Source organism: Thamnophis sirtalis, unplaced genomic scaffold, assembly GCF_051295495.1.
Source record: "Thamnophis sirtalis isolate CommonGarterSnake01/CBP01778 unplaced genomic scaffold, rThaSir2_p1.2 scaffold_14, whole genome shotgun sequence".
Classification (NCBI taxonomy): Eukaryota; Metazoa; Chordata; class Lepidosauria; order Squamata; family Natricidae; genus Thamnophis; species Thamnophis sirtalis.
Window position 1 is genome coordinate 26,568,793 of NW_028261394.1, and position 22,479 is coordinate 26,591,271.

At 47.3% G+C, this 22,479-nt stretch overlaps 1 protein-coding gene across 3 annotated transcripts in view; it reads right to left on the reverse strand.

Annotated features, from left to right (window-relative positions):
* Positions 1-5,285: 5,285 nt before the first annotated feature.
* The window catches only part of DOK4 (docking protein 4), a 70,354-nt gene continuing 53,160 nt past the window's right edge, over positions 5,286-22,479 (reverse strand). For 2 of the 3 annotated variants that reach the window (XM_087728583.1, XM_087728584.1), the window contains exons 4-9: positions 20,735-20,849; positions 20,482-20,601; positions 18,974-19,163; positions 12,553-12,694; positions 11,149-11,272; positions 5,286-6,258 (exon numbers count right to left, since the gene is read on the reverse strand). In XM_087728583.1, the coding sequence (XP_087584709.1) occupies positions 6,131-6,258; positions 11,149-11,272; positions 12,553-12,694; positions 18,974-19,163; positions 20,482-20,601; positions 20,735-20,849 (819 nt within the window). In that variant the 3' untranslated portion in view covers positions 5,286-6,130. The remainder of the gene's footprint in view (positions 6,259-11,148; positions 11,273-12,552; positions 12,695-18,973; positions 19,164-20,481; positions 20,602-20,734; positions 20,850-22,479) is intronic. The other variant, XM_087728585.1, reaches the window with a different exon arrangement.

A 22,479-nucleotide genomic window follows, 5' to 3' on the forward strand; every position in this document is an offset into this window, starting at 1 on the left:
CCTTTTGGAAAATGCCCCTTTGGGACAACCATGACCTGGATGACTGAGAATTTCCATAGCCATTTAGTGAAGGTAGTTTACACAGACTCAGTTGGTCAGAGTAATTTCCTGAACTCTCTTCAATTTCAGCCCAAATGTATCTAGATCACTTTTTAATTGAATTCCCGTGTTTCTTGAATGTTGGATCTCAGTTTGCAACAGAATCTTTCATTACAAAACGGTTACAGTTCAGACCAAGTCTTTAAATATTGGGAGAGGTTTTTGTGGGACACAAGCTGAAAATGTTAAATAATAATTCTGAATATGGAAGAATCTTCCATGGGAATATGGGAAGGTTGATCAATCTTTGAACCCGGCATATCTCTCTAGAAAAATCCTTGCAATTATTTCTGGGCTTCTGTCCATTAGATTTGGAACGTAATTAAGCTTGTTTTGTTGTTGTGAAGTCGTGTCCGACCCATCGTGACCCCATAGACAAAGTTCCTCCAGGCCTTCCTGTCCTCTACCATCCTCTGGAGTCCATTTAAGCTCACGCCAGCTGCTTCGGTGACTCCATCCAGCCACCTCCTTCTCTGTCGTCCCCTTCTTCTTTTGCCCTCAATCTTTCCCAGCATTAGGCTCTTCTCCAGTGAGTCCTTCCTTCCTTCTCATTTGGTAGCCAAAGTATTTGAGTTTCATTAATTAAGCTTACTCCAGAATGAATCCTATCGACCAAAATAGGATTTCTCAATAAGTACTTCATAAATCCAGCTCTGTGTTTCTGCCCTTTTTACTGAATATATTTGATCTAGGATAAAAGAGCCCCAAGACTGTTTAAAAATTGCCAAGGATTTCTGGTTCTGGTCTGTAATTCAAATAAGCCTCCGTTTACTTACATGGTGAAGAATTTTGGAACAGATAAAAAATGTCGCTGGCCATAATTATTCAAAAGGTTGTTTGGGCCTTAAGGTGATTGTTTTTTACATGAAGAATTCAACCCTACAATATTAAGTGGATAAAGGTAAATATGCTAGTTTTAATAGGATGATTTATGGCTCATTTTACTTTGGGGGATGTTTTGAGTTGCTGTACTAGCAACATTGTTGGCTAACTTCAAAAATAGATTTTCCAAATTCCTTCACCTGTTTCATAAATGGAGAGTCATTTTGTGAGTTTTTGTTTTGACTGGTTGAGTTTTTAGTCTGTACAGAACAGAATAACAGAGTTGGAAGGGACCTTGGAGGTTTTCTAATCCCGTGGCACGACAAAACCGCGCTCGACTAAAGCGCACCCGATTAAACTGCGTCGCTGACGTCATCAGCAGGGCAACAACAGCAAGCGTGGAGAAAGAAGGGCGCTTTAAATAGCGCTTTGAAAGCAAGCCGATTCAAGTTAAGGTAAGGGTTAAGTTTAGAGTTAGGTTTAGTGTTAGGTTAAGGTTAAGGGTTAGGATTAGGTTTAGTGTTAGGTTAAGGGTTAGGTTTAGGGTTAGGTTTAGTGTTAGGTTAAGGGTTAGGATTAGGTTTAGGGGGGTTAGGTTTAGGTTTAGGTGTTAATTTTAGGTTTAGCGTTTACAGCGTGCTTTTTTCTCCACGCTGTTGTTGCGCTGTGATGACGTCAGCTACGCGGTTTCGTCGAGCGCCCTTTAGTCGAACGCGGTTTTGTGGTGGAACCTTCTAATCCAACCCCTGCTCAGGCAAGAAACCTTATACCATTCTAGACAAGTGCCTGTCCAGTCTCTTAGAAACCTCGCGCGTTGGAGCATTCACAGCTTCTGGAGGCAAGTTGTTAATTATTCTCACTGCCAGGAAATTTCTCCTTAGTTCTAGGTTGCTTCTCTCATTAATTAGTTTCCATCCATTATTTCCTCTCTTGCCTTCAGGTGCTTTGGAAAATAAATTAACTCCCTCTTCTTTGTGGCAGCTCCTGGAAGACTATTCTCATGTCTCCCCTAGTCCTTTTCACTAGACAAGACAAACCCAATTCCTGTAACTACTCTTTCTATGTTTTAGCCTCCAGCCCCCTAATCATCTTTGTTGTTCTCCTCTGTACTCTTTCTAAAGTTTCAGCAGCTTACTATTTAGATCAAGAAATGGTCAGATGGGAATAGCCATAATAGCAATAGCAATTTCACTTAGACTTCACAGGGCTTTACAGTCCTCTCTAAATGGTTTACAGCGTCAGCGTATTGACCCCAATAATCTGGGTCCTCATTTTACTGACCTTGGAAGGATGGAAAGCTGAGACTGGAAACCTTCAGTCAGGATTGAATCCTTGGCAGCCAGCAGAATTAGCCTGCAATGCTGCATTCTAACCGCTGTGCCACCATATCATGACGACTGTTTATTTGATTGAGCAATTCTACTAAAAACACACACACACACACCAAAAGCAACCAAAACATTGTTTTTGGCAAAGCCCACCTGTGCCTCAAATAACACCTGCTCAGCTTTGTCTACCTTATTTTTTCTTTAAGCAGATGCTGTTTCACCCTTCATGCCAACGTAATGCTGTATTGCACATTTAGCATTATCTGGCTGGGGAAATGACTTCTCTTTTAGTACGAACAAATTGCTAATCTGGATTAGGTGCCTTGCCTTTCTCACTGGGTGTAAAGTAGGCACTGGAGGGTGATCTTCCCCATCATCAGAGGTTGTCTAGAACTGTGGCCATCCCTCTTCAATGGAGGAAAACCAAGAGACATTAAGTCTCCATAGACTTGATGGAATGGCCAGTGGGGCACTGTGGTGGAATGTGGTCTGGATTCCCAGGAGAGGGGGTTGCTATCTAGAGGGAAAAGGGGCAGTGAAGTTTAGATAGTTAGCTTAGGAAGAAGAAGGTTAAAATAACTCCTCCCTAGCTTTTCCCAGAGTAGATCTGCAATTCTGCCAATAGTTGCTCTATTCTGGCAAGATTCTGTCTATAGGCGAGGAACAATAAAGGAAGTTACTTTTAAGTAACACCATGTGTGGTTCTTGAGACCTGACAGGATGGATGCTGTGATATGTAACTTGACAATATCTGGATGGCCATTTGTTCCCCCTCCCTTGCTAGTCCAGTATTTCTCAATCTTAACAGCTTTCAGATGTGTAGATTGGTCAACCCCATGCTGGCTGGGGAATTCTGGGAGTTGAAGTCCACACCAGTGGTGGGTTGCTCTTACCATCGCTACCGGTATGCTGATAGTGGTCTGTCCATGCATGCACCTGACGTGTGCTGTGCATGGGCCTGATGTGCGCTGTACAAGCATGCGCAATCCACCGCCCCCGTGATACCCAGCTGTTTGTCAGGGTGCATGCAGGATCCACACGCTGTGTGCCTTTTGGCATAAAATACAGCTATAGAGTGCAGGTGGGTGGGCCAAACGAGCCACCGTACTGGAACACTCTGAGCTGCTCCAGGCCTCTACCGGTACAGGCGTACTGGTACGGCAGCAATCCACCACTGGTCCACACCCCTTAACATTTGCTGAGGTTGAGAAATGGCTTCCGCCTTATCCATTTTCACATCAGAGCAGAAAGCATTGGAAACCAGAAGCATTGCAAAGACAATCCCCGCCCACCTCCAGGCCCCAAATGTGCCTCCACAATTCTGCTGGGTTTCGAGATCTTGCCACGCCCTCCCCGCTTCACGAAAGAAATTGTAGGAGGCAACTCTGAAGCAGTGGTGAGGCTGTGGCTAATTTAATCTCAGGCTCAGAATTGTGTTTTTGTTTTTGCAGATGGCCTTGGGAAGAAGAAGAAGAAGAGCAAAGGAAATCTGGGAAAAAAATCATCAGTTACAAAACATTTGGGTGCTTTCGCTGCAGCTCTTGAATCCCGCAGTCCGTCGTCTCTTTTCCCTCCCTTCCCCTCCCAATACATTGGCGTTAAAATAACTTCCAACTGGACTTGGAGCTGAGCTAGAACATCGGCTGGTCTCCTCCGTTCATTTCCACCGTTTTCTCTCTCCTGGTTTAGAAACGTCTCCCTTCTCTCACTTACACACAGGATCCAAAACATGGTTATTTACACATACGGAGCACAAGAGAGGGCAGATATCTCCAGCATTATTGAGAGGAGGGGGAAGGGAGAAAGGAACAAAGGAAAAAACACAAAAAACAACACTACCGATTGTACGACTATAAAAAGATAGCCCTTCTAAAAGTTATTCAATAAATAGTAAAACTAGAAAACCAATTGCTTCTGTTAAAAAAAGTTTCGGCATAGGAAACCCAGGTGCTCCGTGGAAGCATTTCACCAAGTTGGCCCCCTTCCCAAGCCGGTGGCCTCCAAATCTACGCGGGGGTGTCGGATCGCATCATCCTTTGGCAGTACGGGCTAGCGGTTATGAGATTTGGAGTGGTACCTCCAGAGGGCACCAGCTTGGAGAAGACTGCCTTGGCTAACTGTACCGGGATGGGATGTGGGGAGAAGATGGGGCTGTGTCCTCAGGAGAGCCTTTTCAAGAAGGACAGTAGAGAGCTCCTTCAACAGAGTCCTTCCAAGCATTGAAAGACCCTTCCTCCACTGTGCTTCTTCTGCCTGAAGGCCAAGCCGTGGTCAAGGCGACAGGCTCAAAGTGGATCAACCTTTTCGGCTGTGCAAGAAGAGAAGAAGAAGAAGGCGGGAATTGGAGTAGAGGGCCTTCTGGAAGCAAGCAATTGATATTCTCCTGCCAATCCAAAGAAGGTTGGGGCTGACCGGTGGGCCCGCAGCTTGTTTGGCCTTGAGGACAGAGAAAGGAGGGAGTGATCAGCATGGGCCCCTGCTGGAAGCTTGGCCAGGCCTTGGGGTGGGTTTGTTGGGGGAGGGGGATAGAGGTAGGAGATAGGCTTGAGGAGAGGCAAAACTTTCCGACTGGAATGTAAGAAGAAATCTTCTAACAACCCCCTACTCAAACCCTACTCAAGGAGGCCAACGCTAGCTGCTTCCCCTTTCGCAACCATCGGCTTCTACATTGTGCTGAGGCAATGGTTGACACGAACCACAGTTGGTTGAGTTAAGCCACATGGGACTGAGGGTACCTGCTAAGCTATAAACCCCGCTTGGCAAACCATGGTGGCTGGGTTCATGCTACACGCTAAGCCCAAATCGAAGGAGCCTTTCAGCAAAACCCAGTCCATATCCCCTCCTTCCGGAGCGGCCAGGGTCTGCGCCTTATGTGAACAGACCTCGAATAGAGCAACTGTGTTCGAAAGGGGGGGGTCATCCTGCCCATCCCTTGCAGCTCACGATTCCCCCCCCCAATAGCCCAGAGGAGAGCAGCAATTGGGCACAGCAAACAGAACCAAGGCCTCAAGCCCCACCCCACCCCCACCCCTCTTGTCCTGAGCTGGCAGCCCGGCGGAGAGAGCACAGCCAGAAGGAAAGTTGTGCTACCGTTGCTGGAGAGGAGGCTGGCTTCTCCGGGGGGGGGGGGGGGGGGGAAGGGTCTGTGAGGAAGCATTGCTGATCAAGCTGCGTTTCCAAGGAGGGCAGGCCAAGGCATGGCAAAGGTCCCCCAGGGTATCTTTTGTTGCCCTGCTTTCCCCTGCAGGGTTGCTGCATCAAAGGCAAGTTTATTGGGGGCCTCCAAAGACCTGGTTGAGGACTGCAGCGTGGATCGGCTGAGCAATGAGGCTGTTTCTGAAAGCCAGCCCCTCTTCCAGCCCCACAACCCCTCGGTGTCCATCCTTTGGCTCCCAAGAAACATGGGAAGACTTCATCCTGGCCCTGTCCAAGGTGCTGTTTCCCCCATGTGAGAAAGGAAGACACCCCCCTCCCTCGCCCCTGAGGCCGAACCCTCCTTACGACCATCTAAAATCCTGGCTTTGTTGGCCAAGAGATGTGCATTCAGGTGAGACGGGGGGGTCTCTCTGGATATATAGGATATGCATAAACAATACGATATATTGAAAATAGTTGTAATAATATATAGCTCGTCCGTTTCAGAAGATCTGGATGCCAGCTGACATCCTGGGCCAAGCCGGGCTCGTTGGCTGGACCGTCCACAGCTCCTGGATCTAGAAAGTTCGTGTTTGAGCCACCTGGGACCAAAGCTCGCTCTGTTTCCCTGCGGCAAAATGTGACCCCCGGGCCTTTCATGGAAGGGCAGGAGCAGGTGAAAAGCCCTCGGTCCCTTGGCCTGAGTTGGCCCCCTGACAGTTTTCCTCGCTCGGCATTGAGCGGCCTCACTGGGTAGCCGAGGTGGGGTCTTTGCCGTCACTTTTCCCACTCTTGGCAGAGTTTGGCTTCAATAAGATTAGGCGGTTCAAGAGGTCAGTTTCTGAGCTGGCCTGGGGACCAGGGTAGGTGTCACCTGTGGGCAGAAAGAGAGATTTTGTCTGGTTCAAGGCCCGAGTTCTGTCGTTATCAGAGGCACCTAGAAATTATACACCTGTCACTGAGCGAATAGAGTAGCAATAGCAATAGCCCTTAGACTTATATACCACTTCACAGTGCTTTGCAGCCCTCTCAAAGAGGTTTACAGAGTCAGAGTCTTGCCCCCAAGACGTGCGCGCGCATCCATGCACGGGCTCAGCCTTCCGTGCATGCGCTTTGACTTTTTAAAAAGTGCCTAAATGGGATGGCATACAGCCAGGGTGGGTGGCCTGGCCCACCTGCGATTTCCGCTACCAGTTTGAGCGAACCAGTGCGAACCGGCTGAATACCACCTCTGCTCCAAATGCTGTTTAGACGCTTCCCAGAATCCCCCTGCCTATCTGTTTTTGGAAAGTGAATGCTGGAATAGACAAATCATTGAACAGATTTCAGCAATCCTCTTGAAGGCAGGGCAAGGATGCCACAGGTGGGTCTCCTTTTGCAAGCAGATTTATCCCACTCTGTCAATATTGGAAGAGAGGAAATGGGAGTCCTAGGGATAAACTGCCCTCTGCAGAGGAATCAAGAACTCCAGGGAACAGCAGTCCAGAGGTGGGTTGCTGCCGGTTCAGCCTGGTTCAGCCGAACCAGCAGTGACGGCGGCAGGAGGCTCCACTCACCCGCCCGGACACTTCTGAGCATGCGCAGAAGAGTTGTGCAAAAGAGCATGAGCGAACTGGTAGTAAACCAGTTAGCAACCCACCAGTGCACCAGTCTATCTCTAACAAGGGAACGGGACAAATAATTCTTGAGGAATGTAGGGGTGAGCAGAGTTCTAACGTCGCTGAGCCTCCAGGAGCACAAAGGCCCAATGATGCAAAAGTAGAGAGCTGAGATGCAGAAAGAAGAGAACAGAATAGCATAGCATAAAACAGAGTGGAATGGAGTGGCATGTAATGGAATGGAATGGAATAGAACAGTGTTTCTCAACCCTGGCGACTTTAAGTCCTGTGGACTTCAACTCCGAGAATCCCCCAGCCAGCACAGCTGGCTGGGGAATTCTGGGAGTTGAAGTCCACAGGACTTAAAGTCACCAAGGTTGAGAAACACTGGAATAGAAGAACCTAAAAGAACTCCCTGTGTTCATGACATCTGGCTTAAAAGCAGCTCTTTGGCCACATTAGCAGTTCCGGCATTTGAATGACTTTATTTGAGTTCTGAAACGAAAGGCGGATTGGGCCCGTTTAGAATGCCAAATAACCCCACAGTTGGTGGAGAAACAGAAAAAACATCCAGCAAGAAGATGCTAACTGCGTAGGAAATAAATACCGAGGAGGACCACATCAACAAGATTGGATACTCAACTCAAAAGTATCCTGGCATTTTTCCTCTTCTGTTAATTTTTCTTTTTCAGAGTTAACAAACGCACGGCTACTGTTAGGAATATAATTCTAACGGTTGGGTTGGCAATATATAAATCATGTAACAATGTTGTACCTGTTTCTTTAAATCATACTGTAAAATGTGATTGGTTGCTGTTTTCCTCAATCGGCCATAAGAGGGAGCCAGAATGACTGTTAGCGCTCTCTCTCTCTCTCTCTCTCTCTCTCTCTGTCTCTCTGTCTCTCTCTCTCTGATTCTCTGTCTCTCTGTTCGTTAGATGCTGGGCTGATCTGATCTGAGTGTTTTGGAAACTGGTTGTTAGAAAGTGCCGTGAGCTATTGTAAGTTTTGCACCTGCTAGCAAACTTTGAATACCGAACTTATTATATGATACTGGGCTATGTTATTTGGATTATCCCTTAACTGAAAGACATTGATGACTGACTGTCTTATCCGTGTATGACTTGGACTGTTTGATGGACTCTGATACCTCTTTTTCCATTAAAGTAAAAAAACCTATTTAAACTGCAGTGTCTCTGTATGCTGGTTTGTGTGTTCTCCAACACAACTCTCACAATGCTTTGCTGAACGTACTCATTCTCCCAACGGGGAGCTTACCTAACAGTTACCTCTCTCCCCTTCAAGAGGATTTCCAATGTTCCTTGCTATTCGGGTCTTGAGAAGAATTATCTGAAGCAATGCAGTGCCTGTTGCTTCAGCCTCACCCCTGTCGTGAAATCTCCAAGGGGTAATCCCATTTCTTCACATAAAATGGATTGTCCACTTCTGTCTCAGAATTGGAGCTGATCCTGGATGGAATCATTCTGGGTAGAGCACTTAAGCCAGTGATGGTGAACCTTCTTGGCACCGAGGGCCAAAAAGATCCTGTGGAAATGTCGCCTGCTCATCAGGGCCGCGCTCTGGAAAAGCCAAACTTCTGGGTTCTAGCGCATATGCATGCCTGACATCAGCTGGCTGGCGCACATGCGCAGGCTGATTTTCGACACGGCCACGCACGTGAAGGGATCGTGCTTCGGAAAAGCCAGGCGTCCGGGTTCTGGTGCACATGTGCACCCAACAATCAGCTGCGCACACTGTTTTTGGCACTGCTGTGCATGCAAAGGACAGCTGATCGTCACATGTGCATGTGTGCCAGAAACCCGGAAGACAAACAGGCAGGGCTGTGCGTGCTGTGCGACATGGCTTCGCATGCCACTTTGGGCACGTGTGCCACAGGTTCACTATCACGGACCGAAGGCTTCGGTTTGCACCAGATCACTGCTTAAAAGATGTTAGTGAACATTTTGGTTCCTCACTCCAATTCTGGCCAGCTGGTTGCTGGACTATGGACTTCCAATACTGTACTGGTTTCCTTGTCAGAAGCAGAAACTTGCAGTTTTTGCTTTACAAACGGTTTTAAGTCTTTGGAAGATCACCTTTCAATGCCTGCAGCAAACAGAGATCAACAAGCAGAAAGGACTCAGTTCTCCAGATCTTCCTCCTGTTTTGACTGCTTTGACATATTTGTGGTGACCGGTTCAGGTTCAAAGATTAACGGACAGGTTTGACTAGAACAGGGGTCAGCAACCTGCGGCTCTGGAGCTGCATGTGGCTCTTTTATCCCTCTGCTGCATCTGCCTGTTGCCAGTCAGCTCCACAATTGATAGGGCTTTCGGTTAGGACAGGTAGAGGAAAAAGGACGTCGTGCTAGGAGGAGACTCTATGGTGTGGGAACCGGACTTCCGGTCGGCTCCAGAACTGAATGGGGGGCTTCCAGTTAGGACCTTTGTGGCTCTTTGAGAGTTTAAGGTTGTTGATCCCTGGACTAGAACCAGGTTTAAAGGTTAAAAGGCAGGTTTAACTAGGGCAGTGAGGTTAATGAAGCACCATGAAATTCTTGGAGGTTTCTAGGCAAACCTCTCTCTTTCAGATCTAAATATGCATAAGAATATATCCTCCATTTCAGAACTTTTTTAAGGAGAAATAAAATAGGCCTTTATATTAGGTCTCAGTAGGCACCTGGTCAGTTTTGCCTGGATTGGAAAGCTAGGTAGGATTATTCCTACTCAAGTTGAAGATGGGACACCACCAATTCAATTCACCTCAGAAATGGAAGTGAGATTGGAGACTTGAAAGAAGCTCCTGGAGAGGTTAACAGCAATAGTAATAGCACTTACTTATATACCGCTTCACAGTGCTTTTACAACCCTCTCCAAGCGGTTTACAGATTCATCCCATTGCCCCCAACAATTTGGGTCCTCATTTTAACCACCTCAGAAGGATGGAAGGTGGAGTCAACCTTGAGCTGAATCAAGCTGAATCGAACTCCTGGCAGTGGGCAGAGTTAGCCTGCGATATTGCATTCTAACAGGGAGGGAGGGAGGGAGGGAGGAAGGGCCATAGCAATAGTACTTAGACTTATATACCACTTCACCCTCCTTTTACAGCTCTCTTATATGATTTACAGAGTCAGCCTATTTGCCCCAACAATTTGGGTCCTCATTTTACCGATCTCGGAAGGACAAGTCTTAAAGTTGCCAAGTTTGAAGATCTCTGCATTAGAGGAATCGATCACCAAGATAGAGAACAGCTCTGAATGAAGGAGCTTTTCAAATAAATGAATTCACTGGACAGGATCCAGACAAAATGGAACTTTGCCTTCTTAGCTCCAGAGACCAAATGGAAAGATGCTCTCCGGAAATCAATTTAAAAGTTTAAAAGTGCCTAACTCTATTTGGACTGAGCCCCTGTCCATTAATATGCGAATGGAACACAGCATGCAGAATGATTGACTTCGGAATATCATCTCAATGTTGCCTTAAATTAGAGCTGTTCTGTCAGGTTGTTTATATTTAGCAGTGTACAATCCAGAAAAAGCTTTTCACGTTCAAGAAGGATGCAAGAGCGGTCAAAGAACAGAACACCAGCATTGGAAGGGACCTCGGAGATCTTGTAGTCCAACATCCTATACAAGCAGGAGACCCTATATTTTTTCAGACCTATGGCTGCCCAGCCTCTTCTTGAAAACCTTCAGTGATGGGGTACCCACAACTTCTGAAAGCAAACCGTTCCACTGGTTCATTGTCCTCACTGTTGGAAGTTTCTCCTTAGTTCTAAGTTAGTTTCTCTCCTTGGTTAGTTTCCATCCATTATTCCCTGTCTTGCCTTCAGGTGCTTTGGAATAGCTTGACTCCCTCTTCTTTGTGGCAGCCCCTCAAATACTGGAATCCTACTATCATGTCAGGCCTAGTCCTTCTTTTCACTAGACTAGACAAACCTAATTCCTGCAACGGTTCTTCATACGTTTTAGTCTTCAGGACCCTAATCATGTTTGTTGATCTTCTCTGCACTCTTTCTGTAGGCCCGCAACATCTCTTTTGTATCATGGTGACCAGAACTGAATGCAATACTCCAAATGTGGTCTCACTAGTGCAGTAGAAAGTGTTACCATCACATCACGTGATCGTGAAACTATCCCTGTTGAATGGAACGAGATGCGCACTCACCCCCATAGCTGGAAGACTCGGCGATGTTCTGTGAGCCGGTGATGTGATGCCAGTAAGCACTGCGTGGCAACATGGTGGTAGGTGTGCAGGGATAGGAATAATGCTCTGTCCCCTTGTTCAACAACTGGAAAAGTAGAAAGAGCAGGAGGTGAGCTTCCAAAATCTGAACTGTTTTAAGGTTGTTTTTTTTACTAGTTTTATTGTTCTTATTGGAATATATTTTCTGAGTTGTAAGTTGCCCTGAGTCATTGACTGAGATAGGAGGCCGTAGAAATTGATTGATTGATTGAATGAATGAATGAATGAATGAATGAATGAATGAATGAATCTGCAGATGGTGGCACTCAACAAAAGGGCTCCATACAATGAGGCAAAGAATCCATGTTAAAATATTTCAGAGTTCCCTTGAAGGAGTCTTATTTATCTCTGTTGGTCTGCCATAAAGAGGCCACATTATTAATAGGAATAGCAATAGCACTTAGACTTACATACAGCTTCATAGTGCTTTCTAGCCCTCTCTGAGCAGTTTACAGAGTCAGCTTCTTTCCCCAACAATCTGGTTCCTCATTTTACCCACATTGGAAGGCTGGGCCAACCTTGAGCCTGGTGAGATTCGATCTGCCAAACTGCTGGCAGCTGGTGATCAGCAGAAGTAGCCTGCAATACTTGGACTCTAACCACTGCGCCAACATGGCTCACACATTGTCAGTGTGCTTTGAATTGTGTTCTTTTTGCGTGAGGTCTCAAGAATCAACTTCCTACCAGCTCAGACCCTCACCCCTCTCCTCTCTTTCCCACTTCTCTCCTCTCTTTCCCATTTCTCTCCTCTTTTTCCCATTTCTCTCCCCTCTTTCCCATTTCTCTTGTGAACCATAGGCTGGATTTATACAGCTCAGTTTTGCGAGTGATGGGTGATTTCCAGACGGTGATTTCCCATCCCTAAAGAACAAACCTTCTACCACTTGCCGTCTTCCCAAAGCCAGCAGGGACCAGAGGAAATTCAACGTTTCTTAAGCTGGTAGACTTCAGCTCCCAGAATTGCTGGCTGGGGAATTCTGGGAATTGAATCCTACATAGTTTAAAGCTGCTAAGGAGATGAAGTCCGCATAGTTTAAAGTTCCCAAGTTTGAGAAACTCAAGAAATTGGTCTAACATCATTAATTGATCCCAAGACATTTGGAACAGGGGTCTCCAACCTTGGCAACTTGAAGCCTGGGGGACTTCAACTCCCAGAATTCCACAGCCAGCATAGTCCAAAAGTGGGAACTATAAGACTTGTGGACTTGTGAATTCTGGGAGTTGAAGTCCCCCAGGCTTCAAGTTGCCAAGGTTGGAGACTCCTGGTTTGGAAGATGCCTCGAAAAATGTCTGCCTTCTCCTCCACCAGCAGAAATGGACACTCACTCTCACGTTCTTCTCCATCTCCATCAGGACTCGCTTGTGCTGTTCGGCAATGGCTAAGGTGGCACTGTGCACTCTCTGATAGATCTCCTCGCCCTCCTGGGTCTGGAAGGTGTACAGCCCTTCCCCCGCATCACACATCCTGCTAAGCAACAAGAAATATCCAGAGATCAAGATGGAGATTGCAGCAAAAGGGACCTGTTCTTCCCCCTCTTGGATACAGGGATCTTATGTGCAGCTCATATGCGCCTTCTCCATTTGTCAGGCGCCACGCCAGGGGTGGGTTCCTTCCAGTTCTAACCTCTTCTATAGAAGAGGTTCCACAAATCTACTGTGCCGTTTAGAACCGGTTCCAGCTCTCTCCCCCCGCCCGTCCGCACATCATCAAGATGAAGAGCGAGAGGAGGAATTCTGGGAGTTGAAGTCCACAAGTCTTATAGCTGTCAAGTTTGAACACCCCTGGGTTTTTTTCCTAAAGGGTTAGGGGTGCAAGGGTCTTGTAACTTGACAGCTTTAAGACTTGCACACTTCAATGCCAGAGTTTCTGAGCCAACATTTTGGTTGCTAAGCAAGAGCGTTGTTAAGTGAGTTTCACCATATTTTACAAGTTGGCCACGCCCACCCAGTCACATGACTGCCAAGCCACTCCCACTCGGTCACATGGCCAGCAAGCCACTCCCACAAAGCAGGCCACACTTACAGAAGAGGTTCTAAAAAAAATTGAAACCCACCCCTGCACCATGCTGACAATGATACTTGGTGAATCTCCCAAGCCATGTTCATGATTTCTGCAGAGATTCTCAGTCATTCAGGTCAAGGTTGTCCCAAAGTGGTTTTTTTTTCACAGGAGACAACTGGACTTTCTTCTTTTTTTCTTTTCTTCAAAGAAAAAACAACAAGAAAATCTAGTTGCCCCCTGAAAAAAAAAGCATCTTTGGGACATGTTCTTGATGATTTCACACCCATAGATAAAATCTTGCCTCTACTATTTGCACCTACAAGATACAGGCAGTCCTTGTTTAGCGACCACAATTAGGACCCACAACTTGGTCATGGAGGGGAGAGGTTGCTAAGTAAAACTGCTCCCCTTGCAGAACACCACCCCTGATAAAATGCCTGAGAAATAGCAAACTTTTTAACGTACAATTGCTGTTATCAGATTAGGCTGAAGGTAGCCAAATGTTGTTATACCTTCTGCAGAATTAGGCAGACTTTGATTGCCCCAATGACAATCCACCCTCAATTGTTGAATATTATCTCATCTGTTTATTACTTGATTTTATTTATTTAGTTCGATTTAATTTGATTTGCCAGTAGGGTCCATTCCAACTCCACATGTATTCACTGCCTGCTCCAGTTGGCACGAGTGTTAATTCTCTCTGCAAGCCTTGAACTTCAACTCAGCATTCACAATCATTGGGGGTGTGAACTAGTTCAGGGATTTCCAACCTTGGCAACTTGAAGCCTTGCGGACTTCAACTCCTAGAATTCCCCCGCCAGCAAAACTTAAAGGCTTAAAGTTGCCAAAGTTGGAGACCCCTCAACTAGATCACACCTGAACCAGAGGTGAGTTCCTATCATACTGTTAGTGATTTGGTGGCTTGGGTCACTGGAACCAGCAGCGACCCAGGCCTGTCACACCCCTGAACCGGTTCTCCTATGAGGCTGCCATCTCGATTTTTGGTTCTGTGCAAGCACAGAAAAATTGTAAGAGAATAACTATACTTCCAGAAAGCACATCAATTTTAACAGCATCTGTACAAGTATAGTCTGAAATATAATACCACAAATAGTGTATATTGTCTGTGCTGTTTGTTGCAAGGAGGCAAATTGCTGGGAGGCAGAGGGAGATATTTTCCCCTTGTTTTTCTGCCCAAAAGCTAGGTGCGTCTTATACTTTGGAGCGTCTTATACTCCAAAAATACGGTAATATGCATCTTCTAACTGAGAAAGTGGGGACTGATTCTTCTTCACTGCACAGAATTAAGCTTTTAAACAGATCCCAGGTTTGTCCTTTCAAGATCTGAAACCCTCCCACCTGAGCAAAAGAGAAGAGAAATGGAACCAGTGGTGGGTTGCAGGCGGTATGCCTCGGTATGGGCATACCGGTGCCTGCTGGGAGCACCGTATACCGTTCCGGTATGGTGCTCTGTAGGGCCCACCCACCCGCCCACTGTCCTTACCTACATTTGAGCTCTTCGGCACTTCTGGGCATGCACACGAAGTGTACAGCGCCTGCGCGACGCTCCGCCGAGCAGCTGGAGTGTGGCGGAGGCATTGCGGAGCGTCACAGGAGGTAAGGACGCATTCACACACTGCACACTTTCATGTGGTGGCCACAAGGCCCCGTTGCACCATACCGGTTGCAACGGGATCCGGAACCCACCACTGAATGGAACCTGCCTTTTCTTGGAGGTTTTTTTTTTTTTTTTTGCCTCTGGCAGGGAGGTGGGGGTTTATTCCTTTGCTTTCTCTGCCAGCAAAACAGCTTTATCGTTAGAACAGAGTCCCGCTGCCTCAGAGCAGGGTGTGGTGACGCTGGAAAAACCCTCTAATTATGGTACAAAAAGGCCGGCTCAGTGAGTCAGGGAAGGTCTGGAATAAAAGGGGAAGATCCAATTTCTTGCCTTTGTAGATGGTAATTAGCTGGAGGGCTCCCTCATAGGTGCAGACAGGGGAAGTCCAAACTGGTGTTTCTTAACCTTGGTAGCTTTAGGATGTGTCGACCTCAACTCCCAGATTGCAACTTCAAGGATCCTGGGAGTTGAAATCCACACATCTTAAAGTTGCCAAAGGTTGAGAAATAGGGATTGAAAGCAACTTGCATTTTTTTTTTTGAGAAGGGTGGTGTCAGGTCTGCAGTCATATTCCTTTTAGGATCTTTGGCCTGCCACACTCTTTCTCTTTCTTTACTATGCTGTTTCATTAGTAGGGTAATTGGGAGGGGAAATAGTAAGGAGTAGAATTGTAGAATGTGTTGTTGTCAAAATAAAACATTCCTTTCTAGAAGCCCAAGGACATCCTTTGTCTCCGCACCTCTGCACCTGACAGGAACTGGATGGGTGGAAATGCCAGCGTGGCAGAGGAAGATTGGATCATGTGATGGATTTGTGGGTGTGGGGACAAGATCATGAACTTTCAACTGGGTGGAAACCCAGGAAGTTTTCAGATTCGGGTTTCCTACAGATATACCAACATGTCTCTCTTATTAAATTGGAACTTTGAGGAAAGCTCTGCCTTGGATTCTGATTTAATTCTGGATGATATTTGGAACGCTGACAGGTAGCTTATAAATGGAGAAAGACGGAAGGTCCTGGAAACAGACTTCTGGCTTCCCATGGAAGAGACTGAAAGCCTTAAAATCCACCAAGTGTTACAAAATTTCATCTAGTAACCATTCAAATTTACCACGGCACTGAAAAATAGAGACCTAGGGGCCAGTTTTTCCCACCGATAACCATTGGTAGCATCCTCATGGGTCTCGTGATCAAAATTTAGACCCTGGGTGGTTGACTCATGTTTATGATGGTTGCAGCCTCACAGGGTCACGTGGTCCCCCTTTGCCACTTTCTGACAAACAGAAAGTCCATGGGGAAGCCAGATTCACTTAACGACGGTTTTGACTAATTTATCAGTTGCAGTGATTCACTTGACAACGGCCGCAAGAAAGGTCATAAAATGGGGGAAATGCACAACAAATGTTTCCCTTATCAACAGAAATGTTGGGCTCAATTGTGGTCGTAAGTTGAGGACTGCCTGAACATTACAGCAAACAGTTCCCTATTTTGTGTAGTGAGTAACACCGGGAAGTTTTCGTATTTAACTTTCCGCTCAAGTGCAGGTTGCCCGTAACCACCACCAACCTATCCTGGCCAGAGTGGTTTCTGCTGTATCCAGGGTTGCATCCCGTCCATGAATATCGGTAGGGAGCATGAAGAGGGCAAAGAATAAAACGTGCTTTACAACCCACTGTGAAGAATTAGGCCTAGTGGTTAAGGTACCAGGTTAGAAGGCAAGAGACTGCGAGCTCAAGTCCACCTCAGCTTGCTGACTTTGGGGCAACCACCAGGAGACGGTGAGTTCTAGTCCCACTTTAGGCATGAAAGCTGGCTGGGTGACTTTGGGGCAACCAACAGGAGACGGCGAGTTCTAGTCCCACTTTAGGCATGAAAGCTGGCTGGGTGACTTTGGGGTAACTACCAGGAGACGGTGAGTTCTAGTCCCACTTTAGGCATGAAAGCTGGCTGGGTGACTTTGGGGCAACCACCAGGAGACGGTGAGTTCTAGTCCCACTTTAGGCATGAAAGCTGGCTGGGTGACTTTGGGGCAACCACCAGGAGACGGTGAGTTCTAGTCCCACTTTAGGCATGAAAGCAGGCTGGGTGACTTTGGGGCAACCACCAGGGGATGGTGAGTTCTAGCCCACTTTAGGCATGAAAGCAGGCTGGGTGACTTTGGGGCAACCACCAGGAGACGGTGAGTTCTAGTCCCACTTTAGGCATGAAAGCAGGCTGGGTGACTTTGGGGCAACCACCAGGAGACGGCGAGTTCTAGTCCCACTTTAGGCATGAAAGCTGGCTGGGTGACTTTGGGGCAACCACCAGGAGACGGTGAGTTCTAGTCCCACTTTAGGCATGAAAGCAGGCTGGGTGACTTTGGGGCAACCACCAGGAGACGGCGAGTTCTAGTCCCACTTTAGGCATGAAAGCTAGCTGGGTGACTTTGGGGCAACCACCAGGAGACGGTGAGTTCTAGTCCCACTTTAGGCATGAAAGCAGGCTGGGTGACTTTGGGGCAACCACCAGGAGACGGTGAGTTCTAGTCCCACTTTAGGCATGAAAGCTAGCTGGGTGACTTTGGGGCAACCACCAGGAGACGGCGAGTTCTAGTCCCACTTTAGGCATGAAAGCTGGCTGGGTGACTTTGGGGCAACCACCAGGAGACGGTGAGTTCTAGTCCCACTTTAGGCATGAAAGCAGGCTGGGTGACTTTGGGGCAACCACCAGGGGATGGTGAGTTCTAGCCCACTTTAGGCATGAAAGCAGGCTGGGTGACTTTGGGGCAACCACCAGGAGACGGTGAGTTCTAGTCCCACTTTAGGCATGAAAGCTAGCTGGGTGACTTTGGGGCAACCACCAGGAGACGGTGAGTTCTAGTCCCACTTTAGGCATGAAAGCTGGCTGGGTGACTTTGGGGCAACCACCAGGAGACGGTGAGTTCTAGTCCCACTTTAGGCATGAAAGCAGGCTGGGTGACTTTGGGGCAACCACCAGGAGACGGTGAGTTCTAGTCCCACTTTAGGCATGAAAGCTAGCTGGGTGACTTTGGGGCAACCACCAGGAGACGGTGAGTTCTAGTCCCACTTTAGGCATGAAAGCTGGCTGGGTGACTTTGGGGCAACCACCAGGAGACGGTGAGTTCTAGTCCCACTTTAGGCATGAAAGCTAGCTGGGTGACTTTGGGGCAACCACCAGGAGACGGCGAGTTCTAGTCCCACTTTAGGCATGAAAGCAGGCTGGGTGACTTTGGGGCAACCACCAGGAGACGGTGAGTTCTAGTCCCACTTTAGGCATGAAAGCAGGCTGGGTGACTTTGGGGCAACCACCAGGAGACGGCGAGTTCTAGTCCCACTTTAGGCATGAAAGCTAGCTGGGTGACTTTGGGGCAACCACCAGGAGACGGTGAGTTCTAGTCCCACTTTAGGCATGAAAGCAGGCTGGGTGACTTTGGGGCAACCACCAGGAGACGGTGAGTTCTAGTCCCACTTTAGGCATGAAAGCTAGCTGGGTGACTTTGGGGCAACCACCAGGAGACGGCGAGTTCTAGTCCCACTTTAGGCATGAAAGCTGGCTGGGTGACTTTGGGGCAACCACCAGGAGACGGTGAGTTCTAGTCCCACTTTAGGCATGAAAGCAGGCTGGGTGACTTTGGGGCAACCACCAGGGGATGGTGAGTTCTAGCCCACTTTAGGCATGAAAGCAGGCTGGGTGACTTTGGGGCAACCACCAGGAGACGGTGAGTTCTAGTCCCACTTTAGGCATGAAAGCTAGCTGGGTGACTTTGGGGCAACCACCAGGAGACGGTGAGTTCTAGTCCCACTTTAGGCATGAAAGCTGGCTGGGTGACTTTGGGGCAACCACCAGGAGACGGTGAGTTCTAGTCCCACTTTAGGCATGAAAGCTAGCTGGGTGACCTTGGGGCAACCACCAGGAGACGGTGAGTTCTAGTCCCACTTTAGGCATGAAAGCTAGCTGGGTGACTTTGGGGCAACCACCAGGAGACGGTGAGTTCTAGTCCCACTTTAGGCATGAAAGCTAGCTGCGTGACTTTGGGGCAACCACCAGGAGACGGTGAGTTCTAGTCCTGCCTTAGGAATGAAAGCTGGCTGGAGACTTTGGACCAAAGAATCCAGCTGCAGACATACCGGCCAGCTTCAAAGGTGAACCGCGTGGCATCTCGTCCGTAGCGGCGTAGGGAACACAAAGGCCAGGAAACGAGCTTGATCCGGGGATTGTGCATATCCCAGAGGTAAATGTTTTCATGGGTGATCTGCAACTTGCATTCGCCATAGATGTCCAAGTTGGGGCAGGGCAGGAGGAAGACGTTGAACCGGTCTGCAGAAGGAGATGCAAAAACAGCTCAGGACTTCTAAGGCTCCTTAATCTATCTTCCACCCAACACTTGATCTAAGCGACAGCAAAATCCTCCCCCTTTTGTTTCCCACACTTCAAGTCCAAATGAATAGTGTAGAGCAGTGTTTCCCAACCTTGGCAATCTGAAGATGTCCGGACTTCAACTCCCAGAATTCCCCAGCCAGCATTCGCTGGCTGGGGAATTCTGGGAGTTGAAGTCCGGACATCTTCAAGTTGCCAAGGTTGGGAAACACTGGTGTAGAGTAGAGTAGAGTCTTGATCTGTGGCCATGATTTGTTGATCTTCACTGCCCAGCACAATTTCAAACATTTTTCTAGCAACTGTTTTTCTTGAGCCTTTCAAAAAGCACTTTGTAGGTTCTGCCCCCTTTCTCTTTTCTACTTTTTTTACAAGTATCTTTTTTATATTTCATAAACAAACATTAAAATACAAATTATCACAAAAGGGAAAAGGGGGATTAACAGGACAGATTAAAAAGTGACCAAAAACAAAATACACTGAGCAAATAAAAAACTTTTTTTTTTCAGTACAAAGATAAATAATACTGTCTCTGGTTTCAATGAACATCAATAGTTAAATTAGCATAAAGAACTAATAAAGAACTAATTAGTAACACTAAAAAAAACCCAATAATCATATTATTTTCTTTTCCCAATTTTAATCTAACACATAATATGAATAATCATATATTTGAAAAAGCCTGACCTTAACCCTAACTCCAATATTTTCTAATTAAATCAGATTTAATTCTCAAATCCCAAAATCAAAAGTTGATTTTTCTCCTTATCGTGTAAGAATTCTAACATTGGCCTCCAAGTCACCAGCAATTTATTCGTTATTGTCTTCGAGCAGAGCAGTCAATTTTGTCATCTCAGACAACCCCATCATTTCCAAAATCCATCCTTCCACTCCCTCTTCCTCTTTCCAAGACGGGGAGACATGCATCTTTTAGGATGATGTCCACCTAGGGTCTTCCTGGAGCACACCAGGGATGGCCTTCAAAAGCAGGTGGGCAGGAGGGAGGGGAGGGAGGTCAGGCACCTGATAAAACATTTAAGTGGATAAAAGCAAGCTTCACGTTTCGTTTTACTTTAAGGCAAATGACATTAAATGCAATGAACAGGATGGCTACACTCCTTATATAATCTTTCCCTTCTAGACAGCACGTTGAAAATTGCAGTCTGATGATAAAAGGCCTGAAGGCCTGCAACAAAAGCAAAGATTGCATATGGCCGGATTCTCAGGTTTGGACTGACCAAGGGAAGGACACCTGCCTTACCTGTTTGCTCACACTGAACTCCGGGCGCCAGCAGATCTGGCTCGCCGAGGCTGATGTCATTGAGCCGTGCCCCCAGGCATTCAACGGACAGCGTTTTGTACCACTCCTCGGCTTCCAGTTCTGCCAAGACAAACGAACAGCACTTAGGCTCATGGTTATTCAACTGCAACCCCACCCGATCCCGTCCAGCTTTGTCAGCCATCGCTCCAAAGCAGTGAGAAATTCTGCCGTTCCAGCAGCCGCCGCCTCCCACCTGATTCACAGGTGAACGTCCGGGCTGAGTCGTCCATAAATATGATTGCCACCGCTTGGCGTTTGGTCTCCTTGGGCAGCCTCGTGATACATTTCACGTTGCTGATCTCTGTGACCTGCAGGAAAAGGAAGATTCTTTATGGCCAGCAGCAGAGTCAGACAGTGAGGAGGTTGGGGAGGAAAAATGGTCTGGTCCTGGATCCTGGGGAATGCTTGGATGAGGACTCTGCGTCAAAGGCAGAGAAGGGGCTGAGGCCGTCTGGCAGTGATCAGCTGCCTTCGGAGCTAGACAGCAGTGAGGCAGAGGAACAGCTGGAGCCTGTTCCGAGTGTGCGCATGCGCAGAGCTGCCAGAAGAAAAGAACAGCTAAGAAATCAGGGTCGACTTGAGAGCAAAGCCACAGGTGGACTGTGAATAGCCCCTCCCATAGGAAATACAAGACGAGCAAAAGGGGAGGGGGCTTTTGCAGGAAACAATTCGTTCGTTCATTTCAGGAGTGTGAAGATCTGTCCGTGAATCTCAGAGACTCTGTGTCAAGTCTTTCCTTGCACAGCACTCTCATTTGGAAAATATTTACATGGCAGCTTTCCAAGCTAGAAAAGGTCTGTGGTCATAACTTCACCTTTAAAAGACTGTTTGCCAGGCTTTTGCCGAATGTGAATGAGGTGAATTCACATTTATTTAATAAAAGGGGTTTTGTCAGGACCAGGAATCTGCTTCGTATTTTGCGGGGGAAGCCTAAGTCAGAACAGTACATCCCTCAGCAAGTTCCACCACTGCCTGCCAAACTTGGTGCCCTCCACCCCCAGCTGTGTTAGGACTGTGTCTGGAGAGGAAGGTTGCCATTGTGACTTCAGATTTGCAGATTAACAGAGTTGGAAGGGACCTTGTAGGCCATCTCATCCAGTTCCAGCACAAATAAAGGGATAAACACTTTAGTTCTGCTTAGCTTCTCTGACCATTGTCCAAGGACACCCAAAAGGCACGGGTGGATGGCATGATATACATGCTGAACAACAGAGACAGCCTTGCTGGGATAAGTCACTGGAACCAGTTATCTTTATTGTCAGCTATTCTAGCTTTAGAATTTAAGTGAGTTTGGAAACAGTCTATTATTTCAGAGTCACCAGCCATGGCTCGGCTTGGAGTGAATATCTAGTTGGACTTGGATGATTTTCAAAAGCTAGGCGATGGATGGATCCACTTAGTACTTGGATGGGAGATCAGGCTGGGTTCCAGAAGGCAGTGATAAACCACTTCCTGGTATTGGGCAATGTTACCTTACCACTTAGGATCTCCTTAGAGTGGTGTGGTGGCCTAGTGGCGGCACTCTCGCCTCACAATCAGGAGGCTGTGAGTTCAATCCTAGATAGAGGCAGATGTTTTCTCTCTGGGCACACTGAGAATATATTTGCTGGGGGGAAAAAACTCAGCACTGGCAACAGGAAAGGCAGCTGGCCAGTAAACACTCATCTCCCTTCAGTTGCCCAAGACTCCATCCTACAAGGGATTACGGGGTCTTTAAAAGAAGATGAAGCCGATGACTTAGGACAGTGGTGGTGAACCTTTTGGACACCGTGCCGAAAAGGGAACATACATGCACGAACACTCGTCTGGGCCGCAACCCGGAAGAGGAGCTGTTCAGGGAGCATGCGCATGCCAGAAAATGAACTTCCGGTTTCCACCGCACACATGCACCCTGGACAGCTAGTCTTCCAGTTACTGGCATACATGCTGTTCTCCCTG